This window comes from Grampus griseus (genome assembly GCF_964374135.1).
Source record: "Grampus griseus genome assembly, chromosome: 19".
Classification (NCBI taxonomy): Eukaryota; Metazoa; Chordata; class Mammalia; order Artiodactyla; family Delphinidae; genus Grampus; species Grampus griseus.
The window spans coordinates 3,464,526-3,483,247 of NC_139013.1; the positions used below are offsets into that span (position 1 = coordinate 3,464,526).

Here is an 18,722-nt window from a genome sequence, read left to right on the forward strand (position 1 = left end):
CTCATCCATGGACCTGTGCACAGCTAGATTGCCACGTGATCCGGGATTCCCCTGTATCAGACACCCAAAGGTGTTAGGCACCCATTTAATTTCCAAATCACCTATAGAGTGTACCCATGAACCTTAAGTCTCCTAGTCAACCACTTTCATTCTGTGAATCTATACTCAGTGCCAAATCTAAGCCAGATACTGTTCCCAGTGTTGAGGGTACAGCAGGGAACCAAATCAACAAAGATCCCTGTCCTATGGAGCTCTCACTGCAGTGGATGAGACCAGAGATAAACAAGATAATCAAAATATATGGTATATTGGGAAGTCCCTGGTGGTCCAGTGGTTAGGACTCCGTGCTTCCACTGCAGGGGGCACAGGTTCGATCCCTGTTAGGGGAAGTAGGATCCCACAAGCCTCACAGCCAAAAAACAAAACAAAGAAAAGAAAACAAAAAAAGCACAAAATATATGGTATGTTACAGAGTCGTGATCAGTGATGAAGTGGAAACTAAAGGAGGGAATGGGGACAGGAAATGTTTGTTGAGTAATTTTCTGTATGATTTTTTAAAAAATATATTTATTTATTTATTTAGGTTGTGCTGGGTCTTAGTTGCGGCACGCAGGATCTTTGTTGCGGCATGTGGACTCTTAGTTCTGGCATGCATGCGGGCTCAGTTGCAGCATGCATGCAGAATCTTGTTTCCCGACCAGGGATTGAACCTGGGCCCCCTGCATTGGGAGCATGGAGTCTTACCCACCAGACCACCAGGGAAGTCCCTTTATATGGTTTTCACTACCGTGCCAAGAAAGGCCTCCTCAGTGAAGGGACACTGAAGAAAAATGAGGGTCAGAGCCATGTAGATAAAGTGCCAGGAGCCTTCCAGGCAGAGGAAACAGCAGTGCAAAGGCCCTGTGGCAGGAGTGTGCCCGGTGTGTTATGGGAAGATTGAAGGAGCCAGTGTAGCTGGAGGGGAACAGTGAGAGGAAATGAGGTGAGGAAGCAGATCAAATAGAACCTTAGATGCAGGGTGACCAGGGAATTCCCTGGTGGTTCAGTGGTTAGAACTCGGCACTTTCATTGCTGGGGACTGGGTTCGATCCCTGGTCAGGGAACTAAGATCCTGTAAGCCGCGTGGCCACAAAAAAAAAAAAAAGGAGGGTGACCACATGTCCTGGTTTATGTCTGTTATTCTGTAATTATTAATAGGGTCCGTTTTCACTCTCAAGTGTCTTGCTGTGGATGGAAAATTATATGATCATCCTTCTTACAGATCATTGTAAAAGCTATGTCTTTTTTTTTTTTTTTTTTTTTGCGGTACGCGGGCCTCTCACTGTTGTGGCCTCTCCCGTTGCGGAGCACAGGCTCCGGACGCGCAGGCTCAGTGGCCATGGCTCACGGGCCCAGCCGCTCTGCGGCATGTGGGATCTTCCCAGACCGGGGCACGAACCCATGTCCCCTGCATTGGCAGGCGGACTCTCAACCACTGCGCCACCAGGGAAGCCCAAAGCTATGTCTTTTAGAGGGTACCTGAGGAATTTTCATCTAGGCTACCATTATATTAAACATATGTTCATATTTGTAATGTTATATACAGTTACGTGTTATATGTATGTATATATTATATGGCATTATGTATAATAATATATGTAAACAGTATTACAGATTGATGGACTTGTACATACGTGTACATAGGTATATTAGGCTGAACAACGGGCCCCCAAAGATGTTCACATCCTAATTCTCAGAACCTGTGAATATGTCACCTACATGGCAAAATGGACTTTGCAGATGTGATTGAACTGAAAATCTTAGGTGGGGAGGTTGTCCTGGTCATTTGGGTGGGCCCTAAATGTAATCACAAGAGTTCTTATGAGGGAGAGGCATGAGGATCAGAGTCAGAGGAGGAGATGGGATACGGAAAGAAACAGTAGCCAAAATGATGCAGCCACAATCCAAAGAAAGTGGGCAGCCTCTAGATGCTGGAAAAGGCCAGGAAACAGATTCTCCCCTGGAGCCTCCAGAAGAAACACAACCGTGCTGACACCTTGAGTTTAACTATTTTAACTCAGTGAGACCCATTCCGGGCTTCTGAACTGTAAGGTTATAAATCTGTGTTGTTTTAAGTTTTTGGTAATTTGTTAACAGCAGAGACAGGAAATGGATACAATAGGGTACCCAGGGGCCCAGACGCCTGTCTGATAGCTATCCTCCTCAGTGCTACACACACACACACACACACACACACACACACACACACGGCTTATATGTTTGGTCTTCCCATCTCTGTCCAAAAGATCACCCGGCACATCCCAGACCGAGCAGTGTGCTCAATATATCTGCGACTTGTGGGCTCCACCAAAGTTGAGTACAACCTTTTCCTGGAGTGGGAGGGCCTCTTATGGAAGAGAGAACTAGGATTTCTCTAAGCCCAGCCCAAAGCAAACACCTCCAAAGACCAGGCACATTCCCGGACCTGAGCCCCAAATCTGGTGCAGGGAGGCCTCGAGCCGCCTAAACCACCTTGCCTGCGCATTTTACTTCCAGGCTTCAAGAATCACCTCCTTTGCACCTGGCAGGACTCAGGGAAGATTCCACGAGGGAGACGCTGGAGGATAAGAGAGGTCCGCACAGGTGCTGCAGGTGGGGGTAACGGGCAGCCTCCTATGACGAAAGGGGAAATTGAGGCCAAGAAGGCGGTGGGACAGGCCAAACTCTGCCTGGGTCAGGTATTAGTGTTGAGAACCCAGGGCTCTAGTAAAAGACGGAATCGGGGCCCAGGTGCAGGGGAAAACGCCCCGAGGGTGAGGGAACCCTCGCTACAGGCAACCACGGGGTGGGGCGGGGCCAGGAAGAGGGCGGGGCTTAACGGGGAGCGGCGGGTGCACGGGCACGGGGGCGGGGTTTAGCTGGGAGAGGGCGAAAGGCCTAGAACAGGGGCGGAGCCTTAAGTGGCGGCGAGGGGCAGAGTTTAGAACTGGGACAGGGTGCGTGGGTGTGGAAGGGGTCTAACCAAGGCGGAGCCAGACCGGGGAGCGGGGCCTACACTAGGGCAGGGTGGAGCTTGCAATGAGGAGGAGGGGCTCATTAGGGGCGGGATCCGGGCAGGGGGCGGGGCTTACACCAGAGCGTGAGCGCGGGGGGCGTGGCCTAGGTGAGGGGCCAGGCCGAGCGAAGTATCCCGCCAGGTGGGAAGGACTTAAGAACCGGGAGAAGTAGCCTCACGCCCAGGTACGGCCCTTAGTTGGGTGGCTGCGCGGGGAAATTCCGGGCGAGACCGTGAGTATTTCCGGTCAATATGGCGGCGCCCAGCAGAGTCAGGTGCGGGCGGGTTTGCCTTTAGTAGCGGCGGCGACACGAGGCCCGGGAAGGTGAGGTCCGACCCGCTCAGGCTCCCCTCTTCGGAGAGGAGGGAGGAGACTTGTTGCTAAGAAGACCACAGGGTGGGCTTGTTGCTCTGAAGGCTGGGCAGTGGGGTTGCTAAGAGACGGGAAGGACTGCAGTGGAAATGGAGGAGGGGGTTGCTAGGGAGAGTAGGTGGGGCCCGTTGCTAGGGAGGAAGGAGGGACTTGTGACTTCGGGGAAGGGTCCTGTTGGTATGAGAGAAGAAAAGAGGGCTGTGGTTAAAGGGGGTGTGGGCAGAGTGGTTTGGGGTCATGCGGGGCCGCGGAGCTTCCCTAAAACGCCACCTTATCAGCAGACCCCCAGGAATCGACCCGCCAGGACGCCAGAGCTACCTCAGCGGGGACCATACCCTACCCCAACACATTCTTCTTTGCAAACAGCCCATGGCGAACCAAGGCTCCGGGAGCAGTCGCCTTCCCCTGGCGCTGCCCCCAGCCTCCCAGGGTTGCTCGTCAGGGGGCAGCGGCTCCTCCGCGGGCGGCTCCGACAATCCCCCGCCACCGCGAAACCTCCAAGGTCTGCTGCAGATGGCCATCACGGCGGGCTCTGAAGAGCCAGACCTCCCTCCAGAACCCATGAGTGAGGAGGTAAAGGGTGGGGACCCGAGAAGCTGGGGTGAGGGACGTGGGGACAGATATCTGGGGAGGGGCGGGAGTCCCGCTGTGAAGGCATAGTAGACTGTATTTGTGCTCGATAGGGTTATTGTAGACTGAAGGTCAGATCCCTGGATCCCTGCACTGTGCTGGGAGACAGAGAGTCTTATGCTAAAAAGAAAAAGCAAGGGCTCTCCAGAGCCAGACAGTCGTGGATTCAGCATCATACAGCTGTGTGACCTTGGGTATATCACTTCATGTTTCTGAGCGTCGAGTTCTTTAGTTGCAAGTTGATGTTGATGATAAGAATAACAGTGGTACTTCACAGGGTAGTTCTGAGGTTCCAGTTGAAGTAGGGCTTAACACAGAACCTGGCACATAGGTCGTGCTCCTGAAGGCAGCAGGATATTATCATTAAGAACACAGGCTCTGTGGACAGACCGCTTAGATTTGACTTAAGGCTTTGTGGATGGCTGACTATGTGACCTTGGGCAAGTCGCACTTTTCCGTGCCTCCATTTTCTCATCTGTGAAGTGGGAATAACAGTAATCCTTAACCATGGAAGGTTGTTTCGGAGATTAATAGCAATATTTGTTATACATGATGTTTAGTTGGCGATGACAATTACAGTATACAAAATATGGTGCTAATTCGGTTACATCCATGATGTCATTGAACCTCTGGGACCATGAGGTAGGCAACAGGCACAGAAAGATTAACATCTTGCCCAAATTTATCCAGGACAGTGACCACGGAGCCTGGCCAAAAACCAAAAAACCAGCGGCCAGTTTTCAGCGCTTATCTTATTTGACTTACTAGTAGCATTTGATTACTACCCCCTCCCCTTGAGTTCTTTCTTCATTTGGCATCTGGAACAACATGCTTTTCTGCTTTTCATCCCACTCACTGGCTCTTCTTCCCCATCTCCTCTGTTGGTTCATCCTCATTCCCCAGCCTCTTAACCATGGAGCACACCAGGACTCTCTCTTCTACCCTCACTTCCTGTGTGATCTCACGTTGACGTTTTCCTCTGATGATTCTTTTAATTTTTTTTATTATTTTTTTTATGTGGTACGCGGGCCTCTCACTGCTGTGGCCTCTCCCGTTGCGGAGCACAGGCTCCGGACGCGCAGGCTCAGCGGCCATGGCTCACGGGCCCAGCCACTCCGCGGCATGTGGGATCTTCCCGGACCGGGGCACGAACCCATGTCCCCTGTATCGGCAGGCGGACTCTCAACCACTGCGCCACCAGGGAAGCCCTGATTATTCTTAAATTTATATCTCTAGGCCAGTGGTGCTCTCCTGGGGGGGCAGTTTTAACCATGGTGGGGTTGGGGGGGTGGGAGGTGGGGGCAGTGCTGTTAGCATCTGGTGGGTGGAGGCCAGGGATACTGCTCAATACCCTACAGTGCACAGGACGACCCCCACGGCAGAACAATCCAGCTCAAAGTGTCAGCAGAGTCGAGGTTGAGAAATCCTCGAGGTTGAGATCAAGGCTGGACCTCCTCTCTGAACTTCAGGCAGCGTACTCAATATCTGGCCTTGGGTGTGTCATGGATCCCTCAAACTTAACAAGTTCAAAAATGAGCTCTAGGGCTTCCCTGGTGGCGCAGTGGTTGAGAGTCCGCCTGCTGATGCGGGGGACAGAAGTTTGTGCCCCGGTCCAGGAAGATCCCACATGCCGCGGAGCAGCTGGGCCCGTGAGACATGGCCGCTGAGCCGGCGTGTCCGGAGCCTGTGCTCCGCAACGGGAGAGGCCACAACAGTGAGAGGCCCGCGTACCGCAAAAAAAAAAAAAAAAAAAAAAAAAGAGCTCTAATCTCTACTCCTCTCACTCCACTGCTGCTTCTCTTGCAGTCTTCCCCATCTCCTTCTAGTTGTTCAGGACAAAAACCTAGGTGTCCCTGACCCCTCTTTTTCCTCTCACGCCCCACAGCCAGTCTCTCCATAGATCTAGCGTCTAGAGACGAGTCTTTGAGTAGAGAAGGTGCCCGGTAGGTACGTGCTGACTGAAGGACACTCAGCTCTCAGATGTTGGCTGTTATTATTAATGACTGTTGTTCCTGAGTTGATTATTGATGAGGTTTGCTTCTTTCCCCCATCCTCCCGCTCCGCCTCAACCCCCAGAGGCGCCAGTGGCTGCAGGAGGCCATGTCAGCTGCCTTCCGGGGCCAGCGGGAAGAGGTGGAGCAGATGAAGAACTGCCTCCGAGTGCTGTCCCAGCCCACAACCCCCTCAGCTGGTGAGGCTGAACTGGCTGCTGACCAGCAAGAGCGCGAGGGGGCCCTGGAGCTGCTGGCCGACCTGTGCGAGAACATGGACAACGCCGCAGGTACAGCCAGGCCCGCTCCAGCCTGCCTCCAGCCTCCAGGATCCTGTCCCTTCTGCCTTCTGGTCTCCCTTCTGTCTCTTGCCTCCTCCTCCTAAGCCCTGGGTCCTGCTGCAGCCCAGCCCTTGTCCTTTGTCTCAGGGACCACACAACCAGCCTCCTCCCAGCCTCCCAGCCTCACCCCTCCATTCCGGCTCTGACTCAGGCCCCAGGTGAGACTGCCCTGTCCCTCCCTGCTTGGTCTGCTTGCCATCAGGAGCAGATGGCGCCAGGTTCAGTCCACCACCTCCCTGATGCTCTCTGAGACTGACCATGTCACCCTAGTCTGCTGGGAGTCCATTGCCACTCCCTAGAGTAAGAGACAGGAGGTGGTCCTGGATGGGGTAGTCAGAGAAGGCCTCCCCGAGGAGTGGCATTTGATCAGAGACCTGAAGTGAGGGCGTGAGTCATGGGATTAGCTCTGGAAAAAGCATTCCAGGTAGAGGGAATGACCAGTGCAAAGGCCCTGAGGTGGGAACCTGCCTGGCCTGTGTGGGAACAGCAGTGAAGCCAGCAGAGCAGAGTGAGTGAGGGGCGAGGTCTAGGAAGTGACGCTGGGCATACAGGGGCTCACGGGCCAAGGCTGGTGCTGTGGGTTTTATGCTAAATGCCGAGAAGCCAATAGAAGGATGAGTGGTCACTTCCACTTGGAGGGGTGTGGTGTGGTCGTTGGTGGTGTGGATTTGTCTGTTCTGGACATTTTAGGTACATGGAATAGTAGAATATGTCACCTTTTGTGACTGGATTCCTTCACTGAAGGTGATGTTTTCAAGGTTCTTCCATGTCGTAGCTGTATCAGAACTTTATTACTTTTTGTGGCTGACTGAGACGCCAGTGTGTGGATGGGCTACATGTTTATGCGTTCATCAGTTGATGGGCATTTGGGTCACTTCCCCCTTTGGTTATAGTAAATAATGCTGCTGTGAACACTGGTGTACAAGCATGTGTTCAAGTTTCTGCTTTCGATGCTTTTAGATATATATGTAAGAGTTGTCACAGGGTAACTCTGTATTTAACTTTTTGAAGAACCACCAAGCTCACCAATACAGAAAACAGGTGGTAGGCTATAGTTTGCGGACGTCTGGTGTGGTGTGTTCTCCCACGGGGGATGTTCTGATTGTCACAAAGACTGGGGGTCAGAACTGGCATTTAGTGGACTGGAGCCTGGGACCCTGACCCTCCAAATGCTGACATTGTTGAGACACACTGGCCTTGGACAGACCCCCAGTTGGGTGCTTGGGGAGAGCCTGCCCTTGGGGGCAGGCTCCCCTCAGCCTCACCTGGTGTATTTGTCCAGTTGGGCTGTCGTAACAAAGCACCACAGACTGGGGACTTAAACAACAGAAGGCTCTTCTCTCACAGTTCTGGAGGCTCGAAGTCCGAGGGTTGATTTCTTCTGAGGCCCCTGTCCTTGGCTTGTGTATGGGGGCCTTCTTGCTCTGTCCTCATGTGGTCATCCCACTGTGCATGTCTGTGTCCTAATCTCCTCTTTTTTATAAGGGCCCCAGTCATATTGGATTAGGGCCCCATCCCATGACACCGTTTCACTTTAATCATCTCTTTAAAGCCCTGTCTCCAGATAGAGACATATTTTGAGGCCTTGGGGGCTAGGGCTTCAATGTAAATCTGTGGGGACACAGCTCAGCTCATCACACCTGGCCTGTCTGCTCCCCTCTCTCCACACAGACTTCTGCCAGCTGTCCGGCATGCACCTGCTGGTGGGCCGCTACCTGGAGGCGGGGCCTGCAGGGCTGCGGTGGCGGGCGGCGCAGCTCATCGGCACGTGCAGCCAGAACGTGGCAGCCATCCAGGAGCAGGTGCTGGGCCTTGGCGCACTGCGCAAGCTGCTGCGCCTGCTGGATCGGGACCCCTGCGATGCTGTGCGCGTCAAGGCCCTCTTCGCCATCTCCTGTGAGTGTCCCGGGGGCTGCCGGGGAGGGGCTCGGGTCCCTAGGGCTGGTGCCAGCTTCCGGATCTGCTTTGGGGCAGAGAGAGAGGGGCCTTGTGTGTTCGTTTATCCCCAGTACCTGCCGGGGCTCTGCTGGGTGCTGGGAACAGAGCGGTGAGCTTGCCACACCTGCCGCTGGTCAGAGAGCCAGAGCCTCACAACACGGGACGAGGCCCAGCTTGAGTGCTTTTAGGCCCCTCAGGGCTCTCAGTCTTGGCACTGTTGACATTTGGGGCCCCGATCACTCCTTGTCTTGGGCGGGGTCCTCTCGGGGGCTGCTTGAGTGTCATCACAGCTCAAGCTGGGCAGTCAGCTTCTCCCAGAGAATGCAATCCAGGATGCCAGGTAGGAGCTACAGGAACTATCAATTCAATGCCCTTTATCTTTTTTTTTTCCTCTTTTTTGGTACCTCTTAAAACCCACCCCTGTCTTGTCCCTCCCCGCTTCCCTCTCATCACTGGTAACCACTAGTTTGTTCTCTACATCTGTGAGTCTGCTTCTTTTTTATTATATTCAATAGTTTGTTTTATTTTATTTTTTAAAAAATATTTTATTTATTTATTTGGTTGGTTGTGCCGGGTCTTAGTTGTGGCAGGCAGCCTTCTTAGTTGTGGCATGCGAACTCTTAGTTGCAGCATGCGTGTGGGATCTAGTTCCCTGACCAGGGATCGAACCCGGGCCCCCTGAATGGGGAGCGTGGAGTCTTAACCACTGCACCACCAGGGAAGTCCCTCAGTAGTTTGTTTTATTTTTTAGATTCCACATATAAGTGATAACATACCATATTTGTCTTTCTCTCTCTGACTTATTTCACTGAGTGTAATACCTCCAAGTCCATCCATGTTGTTGCAAATGACAAAATTTCATTTTTTTCTTACGGCTGAGGCCTTTTATTTTTATTTATTTATTTTATTTATTTTTGTTTTTGGCTGCGTTGGGTCTTTGTTGCTGTGCACGGGCTTTCTCTAGTTGCAGTGAGTGGGGGCTACTCTTCCTTGCGGTGCGCAGACTTCTCATTGTGGTGGCCTCTCTTGTTGCAGAGCACAGGCTCTAGGCGCTCAGGCTTCAGTAGATGTGGCTCGCAGGCTCTAGAGCGCAGGCTCAGTAGCTGTGGCGCACGGACTTAGTTGCTCCGCAGCATGTGGGATCTTCCCGGACCAGAGCGCGAACCCGTGTCTCCTGCATTGGCAGGCGGATTCTTAACCACTGCGCCACCAGGGAAGCCCGAGGCCTTTTATATTTTTAAAAATTGATGTAAAATGCACATAACTATTTCCAAGTGTACAATTCCGTGGCATCTGTCTTCTTTTTTGGGGGGTGGGTTTGGCTGCAGGGTATGCCATCGTGTGGTGGCTACCATTTGGAAAGTGGTTAGGACAGGCCAGCCCTGGTGCCACGAGCCCTTTGCTTGGTCGGTCTCCTGACTGCTCCTGCGGCCCGGTGCGTGGAGGCTCACAGAGGTTCACCCTCTGGCCGCAGACCAAGAGAAGGTCAGGTGGAGGAGTGTGTGAGAGCTGCGGAGGAGGTGGGTGGGGGCGCCCCCAGGGAGATGCATCTCCAGGCCACTGGCAGCTAGTGGGCTCAGGCCAGGGCTGCCGCTCAACACCCTCCAGTGCACAGGGCGGCCCCCATGACACAGAATGGCCTGTACCCGCATGTCAGCTGTGCCCAGTGGAGAGGCCCTGGAGTGAAGGGAAGTGGTTGCTCCTGGATCCATCGTGAAGGCAGAGCGGACGTGGAGGGTTGTCATGTCTTCCCCTCACCATCCGCCTGTCCTTTTTTTTATTTTTTAAATTGAGTAATGTTTTATCTAACCCCATATATCCAAATTATTATCATTTCGGCCCATCATTATGTGGAGTATTAATGAGATATTTTACATCTTTTTTTTTCACTCTACATCTTTGAAACCCGGTGTACATCCTACATATAAAGCACATCTCACCTCAGGCTGTATTTTTAGCGGTCAGTATGGAGTGTAGTTCTAGTGAGGGGACGAAGTTGTGCTTAATGGGAACATGCTGTACCACTGCTTCACTTTTTTACCCTAAACTGAAATAAATTAAACTCAAATGAGATTAACAACTCAGGTCCTCAGTGGCACTTGCCACGTGTCAGGGATTTACTGGCCACGGGTTTCTGGGGGCTCCCATCTATCCTGGCCTAGACCCTGCGCAAGTCGGCGCCTCCTTGGAGGTGCACCCCTCAGGCTGGTTCTGTCATACTCGGAGGCCTTCCAGGGTGCCTGTCACCCTCACGAAGTAGTCTGGCTCTCTGGGTCTTAGTTTCCTCATCAGTAAAATGGGATTCCTAGAGCACTCACCTCCTAGGGTGGTTTTGAGGATTAAAAAGAGATAATGTTCCCACCAATGGATGGATGGATTAAAAAAAACGTGGCTTATTCATACAATGGGATACTATTCAACCATTAAAAGGAATGAAATATTGATTCATGCTGTAACCTGGACGAGCCTAGAAAACATGCTGAGTGAAAGAAGCCAACCACAGAAGACCACATAGTGTTTGATTCCATTTATGTGAAATGTCCAGAAGAGGCAAATTCATAGATGTGGAAAGCGGATTAGTGGTTGCCAGTTGGGGGGAGGGACTGCTAACTGGTATGGGGCTTCTCTTGGGAGTGATGAAAATATTCTGGAGTTAGATAGTTATGGTAAGCCAACCTTGTGAATATACTAAAAACCACTGAATTGTATACTTTAGAAAGGTAAATTGTACAGACTGTGGAATTATATCTCAATTAAAAATATATTTTTTTAAAGTACTCTGCTCTTTTTTAAAAAAAATAAATTTATTTATTTATTTTTGGCTGCCTTGGGTCTTCGTTGCTGCACGCGGGCTTTCTCTAGTTGTGGCGAGCGGGGGCTACTCTTCGTTGCGGTGCGCGGGCTTCTCTTGTTGTGGAGCACGGGCTCTAGGCGCGCGGGCTTCAGTAGTTGTGGCACACGGGCTCAGTAGTTGTGTTGCGGGCTCTAGAGCGCAGGCTCAGTAGTTGTGGTGCATGGGCTTAGTTGCTCCGTGGCATGTGGGATCTTCCTGGACCAGGGCTCAAACCCGTGTCCCCTGCGTTGGCAGACGGATTCTTAACCACTGTACCACCAGGGAAGTCCCTAAATTAAAAATACTTAAAGTAATGCTTGCGAAGCACGGACCCGTAGAAATCGATGATGAGGATGGTGATGATACTGATGACGATATTGGTGATGATGATAGTGATAAAGGTGATGGTCTTGATGGTGATGATTGTGGTGTTTATGGTGGTGATGGTAGTGGTAATGATGGTAATGATGATATATTGGTGATGATGGTGATGATGATGGTGGGTGATGATGATCATGGTGATGGTGGTGGGTGATGATGGTGGTGACGGTGAGGTGATGATACTGATGGTGATATTGGTGATGGTGATGAGGGTGATGGTCTTGATGGTAATGATTGTGGTGTTTATGGTGGTGATGGTAGTGGTAATGATGGTAATGATGATGATACTGGTGATGATGGTGGTGATGGTAATGATGATGGTGGGTGATGATGGCAGCGGTGATAATGGTGATGATACTGATGGTGATTATTGGGGATGGTGGTGGTCATGGTGATGAGTGTGGTGTTGATGGTGGTGATGGTAGTGGTGATGATGGTAATGATGATATTGGTGGTGATGGTGGTGGGTGATGACAGTAATGATGGTGGTGATGATGGTGATGGTGAGATAATGGGGACGATAATGGTGGCAGTGGTGACTGTCACCTCAAGGCCCCGCCTTCCCCCCTCCCCAGGCCTGGTCCGGGAGCAGGAGGCTGGGCTGCTGCAGTTCCTCCGCCTGGACGGCTTCTCTGTGTTGATGCGGGCCATGCAGCAGCAGGTGCAAAAGCTCAAGGTCAAGTCGGCGTTCCTGCTGCAGAACCTGCTGGTGGGCCACCCTGAACACAAAGGTGGGGTGGCCAGGGCAGGGAGCTGGGATGGTTCCTAGCGGGGAGTGCACAGGGGAAGGGACTGCCCCTCTGACCCCGTTGCCCTTCTGCAGGGACCCTGTGCTCCATGGGCATGGTCCAGCAGCTGGTGGCCCTCGTCCGGACAGAACACAGCCCCTTCCATGAGCACGTGCTTGGAGCCCTGTGCAGGTGCGCTGGGGCCCAAAAGGACCGGCCCCCCCGTGGGGGCTGAAGGGTTTAGGGTCAGAGGGGAGCAGGAACCACGGCGCTGGCCCTCCCTGAGCCTCAGTTTTCTCACCTTTGGGGGCTGCCGCAGCAGCCTGGGGAGGAGGGGGAGGGTCTTTCTCACACTCATACTCCCCCATCCCCCGCACAAAGTACAAGCAGATTAGAGTCTTAAAACACGAGGGAACGGAGCAGCTGGACAAGCAGGCAGCAGCTCTCACGTGTGGAGTCAGCTCCAGGCCGGGCACTGTGCTGTGTGCCCTGTTTTGTACAAGTCTCATCGAAGTCCCTGGGCTGGGGCGGGGACAGGAGTCAAGTCCACGTTGCAGGTGGGGAAACCGAGGCCCAGTGTGGGGGAGCAGCTTGCCGAGACTCCCGTGGTTCGGGGTGCTGTGCAGAGCGAGTCCCAAGGGCTGCTCTCCTGTCCCCGCAGCTTGGTGACGGACTTCCCCCAGGGTGTGCGGGAGTGCCGGGAGCCCGAGCTGGGCCTGGAGGAGCTTCTGCGGCACCGGTGCCAGCTGCTGCAGCAGCACGAGGAGTACCAGGTACTGCTGATGGGGGGGGCGGGGCGCTGGCCCAGGGGACCCGGCCGTTTTGTGGGAGGGGCCAGCCTGGTGCCTGCCTTCTGGATCTCTGTGGTCTCTTCGCCCACGCTTTTGTTTACATCCTCTTTGCAATTCATGTGTTTCTCTAGTCATCATTCAGCAAACATTTATTGCCCCCCCCCCCCCCCCCCCCCCCGCCATGTGACTCGTGCTGTGTTAACACCAGGGGGATTGCACGGAGAACCAGAAGCTCGGGGTTTTGAGAGTTAAAGAGTTAACGAATTCATTTAATTTTTTTTTTTTTTTTTTTGGCCATGACTCACAGCTTGTGGGATCTTAGTTCCCCAAGTGGGGATAGAACCTGTAACCCCTGCAGTGGAAGCATTGGGTCCTAACCACTGGACCGCCAGGGAATTCCCCCAAACTCATCTAATTATTATCCAAATTATTTAATATTGTTGTTTACATCATATCATTCAAATATTTAAGTATTTTTAGATTGATAAATAAGTAAATGATAAATAGCAACAAATTAAATATTTGATTAAATAGGTAAGTAACTAATATGTGATAAATAACAACTCATTAGCTATTTAATTAGATAAAGGGTAACAAGTGATAAATAACAAGCAATAAATAACTCACTAAATAGTTAAATAGATAAGTAACAAATAAGTGATAACTCATTAGATATTAATTATATAGATATTGAGTAACAAGTGATAAGTAACAACTCAGGTATTTAAATAGATAAGTAACAAATAAGTGATAAAGAACAACTAATTACATATTCAGTAGTTATTTAATTATTTAAAGGATTAAGTGATTTAGTTAACTTTACTTAAGTAATTTATCCAGCCGTTATAGTACCGCCCAGACGCTGGTGCTTCAGCAAAGCTGGACACAGCAAACGTGCCAGCTTCTTGGGACTTCCATTGTGCTGAGATCATTCCTCTGTGGACACCATCAGGTGTTTACAGAAGGGTGCTGGGCACTGGGTGTGAGGAGCGGGGGTGACTGGGAGAGGCACAGTGCCCGCCCCCAGGGGCTCGCCCCCTGACCTCGTCACGGGAACCCGTGGAGATTTGTGCCCATGGGGGGCAGGGGCAGCCCCGGCCCTCGTCCGGCCTGTGGTTTTAGCCATCCTTGCTTGATGCATCCATGTGTTTGTCCCCTGAGCCTCTGGTGTGCCAGATCCTGGTACCAGACCGTGAGACCAACCCGGTGAGGGAAGCCTCGTGTGAACCGGCCAACATGCCTTGTTTTTTGTTTTCAAAACAAATTTTAACAGCTTTATTGAGGTATAATTTACCTATATTGAAAGTGTGCAATGTGAGAAGTTTTACATACGTATACAGCTGTGGAAACCTTCATTTTTCCATCAGGGGCAGGTCACCCATGTGCCAGGTCCCAACCTGAGCACTGGAGATTTGGAGCAAAGGGATACAGCCTTGGTTCTCATGGGGCTCATGGGGTAACAGATAAAAATGTAGACAAACGCACACACAAATACATATTTACAGATACATATCTATCTATACACACACGTGTAATACGTAATCTATATAATTTAACATATACTGTCGTGTATAATATGACACGAGGAAGTTAGAACTACAGTGAGGAAAAATTAAACCAGTGAGGGGTTAGAGAATGGTGGGCTGTGATATTTTAGGTAAGGTGGTGCATTTGTTTCCTAGAGCTGCTGTAACAGAGTACCACACACTGGGTGGCTTAACACAGAAATGTATTGTTTCACAGTTCTGGGGAACAGAAGTCTGAAGTCAAGGTGTCAGCAAGACCGTGCTCCCTCTGAAGGTTCTAGGGAAGAATCTTCCCTTGCCTCTTCCAGCTTCTAGTAGTTGCTGGCAGTCCTTGACGTTCCTTGGCTTATGGATACATCCGTCACTCCGATTTCTGCCTCTGTTTTCACATGGCCTTCTTTCTCCCCTATGTGTCTGTCTTAGAACTCTTTCCAGATATGTAAATAGAGGTGTGCTTTAATTTCAGTGTAATTCAATATTATAATTGCATAGTATTCTCTGAAGTGATTACATCATGATTTAGCCAGTCCTCTTTTGTAGGTATTTTTGTGGGCCCTGTGTAGGGTTAAATTAAATTACATTGGTGCTTTTTGAATAGGCCCCACAGTCATGTGGTTCAAAATTCAAGATGCATGAGAGGATAAACAGTGAAAAGTCTCCCTCCTACCCCTATTCCTATCCACCCAGTTCTTCCTGTGGCCTTCCTAAGATAGTCTGTGCACATACAAGGAAATGTACTTATCAGTTCTTTTCCTCTTCCTCTCTTCATTTTGTGTAAACTCAGCCTATTCTGACCACTGTTCTGCTCTTGCCATATTCCCTTTCATAACATATCCACGAGTGTGTTTCCTGTCGGTGCCTATGGCTCTATCCTCTTGGAGTTTGTTTCCACTCTTTCACTACTATCAACTCTGCTAAAAGAATAACCTTTTACACATGTAACTTTAGGAGTATGTCTATAGAACAATTTCTAGAAAGGGAAAGGCTGGGTTAAGGTAGGTTAAAGATGAAGTTACAGGGTTTAAGCGCCATGTCCTTAGCTGTTGCCAGGTTGTTCTCCATAGAAGTTGAACCAGTCGACACTGCAGCCATGAGGGTACTCAACTTTCCCACATCCTGGCCAGGATAGGGTGCCTCAAGACATTTGACCTTTCTTCAAGCTTTTCCTCAAGCCATTTGACCTTTCTTCAAGCTTATTGGTGAAAAGCAGTATTCCAGTCCAGTTTATGTTTGCATTTCTCCCGTGAGTGAAGTTGGGCATCTTTTTCCTTTTTTTGTGAACTACTCATTCATATCCTTTGCCCATTTATCTAATGGGTGGTGGTTTTGCAACTGATTTATTAAAGCTTTATTTTTTAAAAAAAATTTGATTGATTGATTGATTGCTGCATTGGGTCTTCGTTGCTGCCTGCGGGCTTTCTCTAGTTGTGGCGAGCGGGGGCTACTCTTCGTTGCAGTGCGCGGGCTCCTCATTGCGGTGGCTTCTCTTGTTGCAGAGCACCAGCTCTAGGCGTGCAGGCTTCAGTAGCTGTGGCACGCGGGCTTCAGTAGTTGTGGCTCACGGGCTCTAGAGCGCAGTCTCAGTAGTTGTGGTGCACGGGCTTAGTTGCTCCGTGGTATGTGGGATCTTCCCGGACCAGGGCTCGAACCCGTATCCCCTGCGTTGGCAGGCAGATTCTTAACCACTGCGTCACCAGGGAAGCCCCCATTAAAGCTCTTGAAGTATTAAGTATGTTAGACGTTTGTGATGAGTTGCAAATATTTTTCACCTCAAATTGTTGTTTTTCTTTCACTTTTGTTTCTGGCATCTTTCTGCTATGCAGATACCTTTTATGTTTATGTGGTCCAATCTATCAGTGCTTCTTTCTTGGTCTCTGGAGTTTGTATCCATGGAAGGGATTTTAAGTAGGGATTAATCGAGGTTGGTCATTTCTGGGAGTTAGGACAAGCTGGCGGGGGCTGATGTGAGGACAGACCAGTGGGGTGAGACAGGAAGCTTCTGGGGTGGTGGGTGGGAGGGAAGAGGAGCCGTTTCTGCAGGCAAAGCTGGTGAAGGCAAGGGGTGGCCTCTGCACTCAGGGCTCCCAATTTCACACCCCAATCCAGGAGGAGCTGGAGTTCTGCGAAAAGTTGCTACAGACCTGTTTCTCCACCCCGACGGACGACAGCATGGATCGGTGAAACCCGGTGGCTTCTCTCCCTCTCTTTGTGGGAACCCCAGGCCTCCTGACTCCCCCTCACCCACGAGGCCCTCTCCCAAAGGAGAGCAGGGCCTTGATGGTGCCGGGGCGTGTCAGCCCGTCTCTTCTCAGCCCTCAGAAGGGGCGCTGAAAAAGGCACTGGCTCCTTGGACCCCACCTCTCGTGCACCTTCACTCCATTCTCCCTTCTCGTGTCTACACTGGTCTTCCAGTAAAGGTGTTTCTCCTTCACCACCTCCTTCACTGCCACCTTTGTCACCTCCCCTGGAGAGTGCCTTGGTTGGGGAGGAGGGGCACGATCTTAGGGGACATGGGGAGCCATGGAGGGAACAGCAGCGGGCGGAACCTGGGAATAATAAAAGTGTTGCTATCTAAAGTCCAGAGCCATTGTCTTCTTTCATCCTCCTGGCCTCTCTGGAGAAGGAATGTGTGGCATAGTCCTCCTCTTTGGCCCCTACCATCTCTGCAACTACTCCTCTGTTTTAGGACTCTCAACGTTATGCACCCGTGCTGCGGACCCTAAGGCGGAAGGCAAGTTCTTTCCCGGCAGGACGTGCGGGGGGGGTGGGGGTGGTGGTGGTGGATGGAAATCACGTCGCTTCAGCTCTGCCAATCAGAGCTCGCCGCGCACCCGCTCGCGAGCCGCGGCCGGAGAACGGGGAGCACGTTGCGGAGGTCCCGCTGTACTGCCCGCGCCAGGGCTAGTGGTCACTCTGGGTACCTGGGGCAGGCCGTGGTTGGGCGTGGGCTTTGTTCCGATAGGAAAGCGCTAAGCCTTTTCTCCAGCCTTCTCCGAGATTGGGGGGTGAGCCAGGACAGAGGGAAACTGCCTCGCCTCCTTTAATAAATTGCTTTTCAGTTTAGTCAAAGGAGCTTTCCTTTACAACCAAGAGTCCTGACCGGTGGTATATTTCAGACGAGGAAGCTGAGCCCAGGGTGGTTGTTCCGTGGCCAAGTTCATAGCCAAAATTTAGTCCTGGGCCAATTCCAAAGCTGTGCCCCTCCTCCCTGTATCCTGGTTTCCTAGACCCATTTAATGCCAGACTAATTCCTCTCCTGTGGAATTTACTTGTACGGGAGGGAATGGTTATTTTTTCACTCCCCTTCCCAAATTCAGGATAAATCGAAAGGTAGCTACAGGATCCGAGAATTGGAGATAACATATAACCTGTATCACTTTTAGAGCAGATACGAGAAAGCGGCATTGGTCTTGCTGCCACTTCACCCAGCATTGGATGTGGTTGTCTGTCTGGTCATAGGCAGTGTAGTCCTTCCCCTTGGGTGCGGGCAGCAGGTCAGAACACTGGGCAAGCTGGCTCCAAGAGGAGGGAAGCTGGAGGGCTGAGCCGTGATGCCTATCCAATCCAGTAAATCATTCCTCAGCCTTTGGAAGGGGTGAAGAGGCAAGGAAAGAGACAGCAATAGAAGTTTCTCCATGTGGAAATGTGAGCAATGGGGAATGAGTGTTCCCACCAAACACTTTTTTAAAAATAAATTTATTTATTTAATTTATTTATTTTTGACTGTGTTGGGTCTTCATTGCTGCGCGCGGGCTTTCTCTGGTTGAGGCGAGTGTGGGCTACTCTTCGTTGCAGTGCACGGGCTTCTCATCGCGGTGGCTCCTCTTGTTGCGGAGCACGGGCTCTAGGCACGCGGGCTTCAGTAGTTGTGGCACGTGGGCTCAGTAGTTGTGGCGCATGGGCTTAGTTGCTCCGTGGCATGTGGGATCTTCCCGGACCAGCGCTCGAACCCGTGTCCCCTGCATTGGCAGGCAGATTCTTAGCCACTGCACCACCAGGGAAGCCCCCCCCCCCAAACACTTTAAGAAGCTCCTTCCAATTCTAATGCAAAGAACAGCATTGTCGAGCTGTGAGTTCTGACAAGGTGGAGACCCAACTTCAGTCCTAAGCCCCTGCAGCTTCCCAGGTTCTTGGAGATGGACTTTGTCAGCTTCTC

The 18,722-nt window shown here is 51.2% G+C and overlaps 1 protein-coding gene across 7 annotated transcripts; it reads left to right on the forward strand.

The window, feature by feature from the left end:
- Positions 1-2,933: 2,933 nt before the first annotated feature.
- HSPBP1 (HSPA (Hsp70) binding protein 1) lies at positions 2,934-16,894 on the forward strand (the record flags this gene model as incomplete). 7 transcript variants are annotated; one of them, XM_082676133.1, is made up of 8 exons in its annotated part: positions 2,934-2,975; positions 3,774-3,980; positions 6,114-6,318; positions 8,041-8,265; positions 12,097-12,252; positions 12,345-12,441; positions 12,911-13,022; positions 16,673-16,894. In XM_082676133.1, the coding sequence occupies 7 exons, from the start codon at positions 3,777-3,779 to the stop codon at positions 16,745-16,747; spliced, it is 1,074 nt and encodes a 357-aa protein (XP_082532259.1). In that variant the 3' UTR covers positions 16,748-16,894. The 7 variants fall into 7 exon arrangements, with proteins under 7 accessions (XP_082532259.1, XP_082532257.1, XP_082532256.1 ...); XM_082676131.1 differs by lacking the exon at positions 2,934-2,975 and adding an exon at positions 3,020-3,219 and having other exon boundaries at positions 3,686-3,980; XM_082676130.1 differs by lacking the exon at positions 2,934-2,975 and adding an exon at positions 3,020-3,219 and having other exon boundaries at positions 3,689-3,980.
- Positions 16,895-18,722: the final 1,828 nt, after the last annotated feature.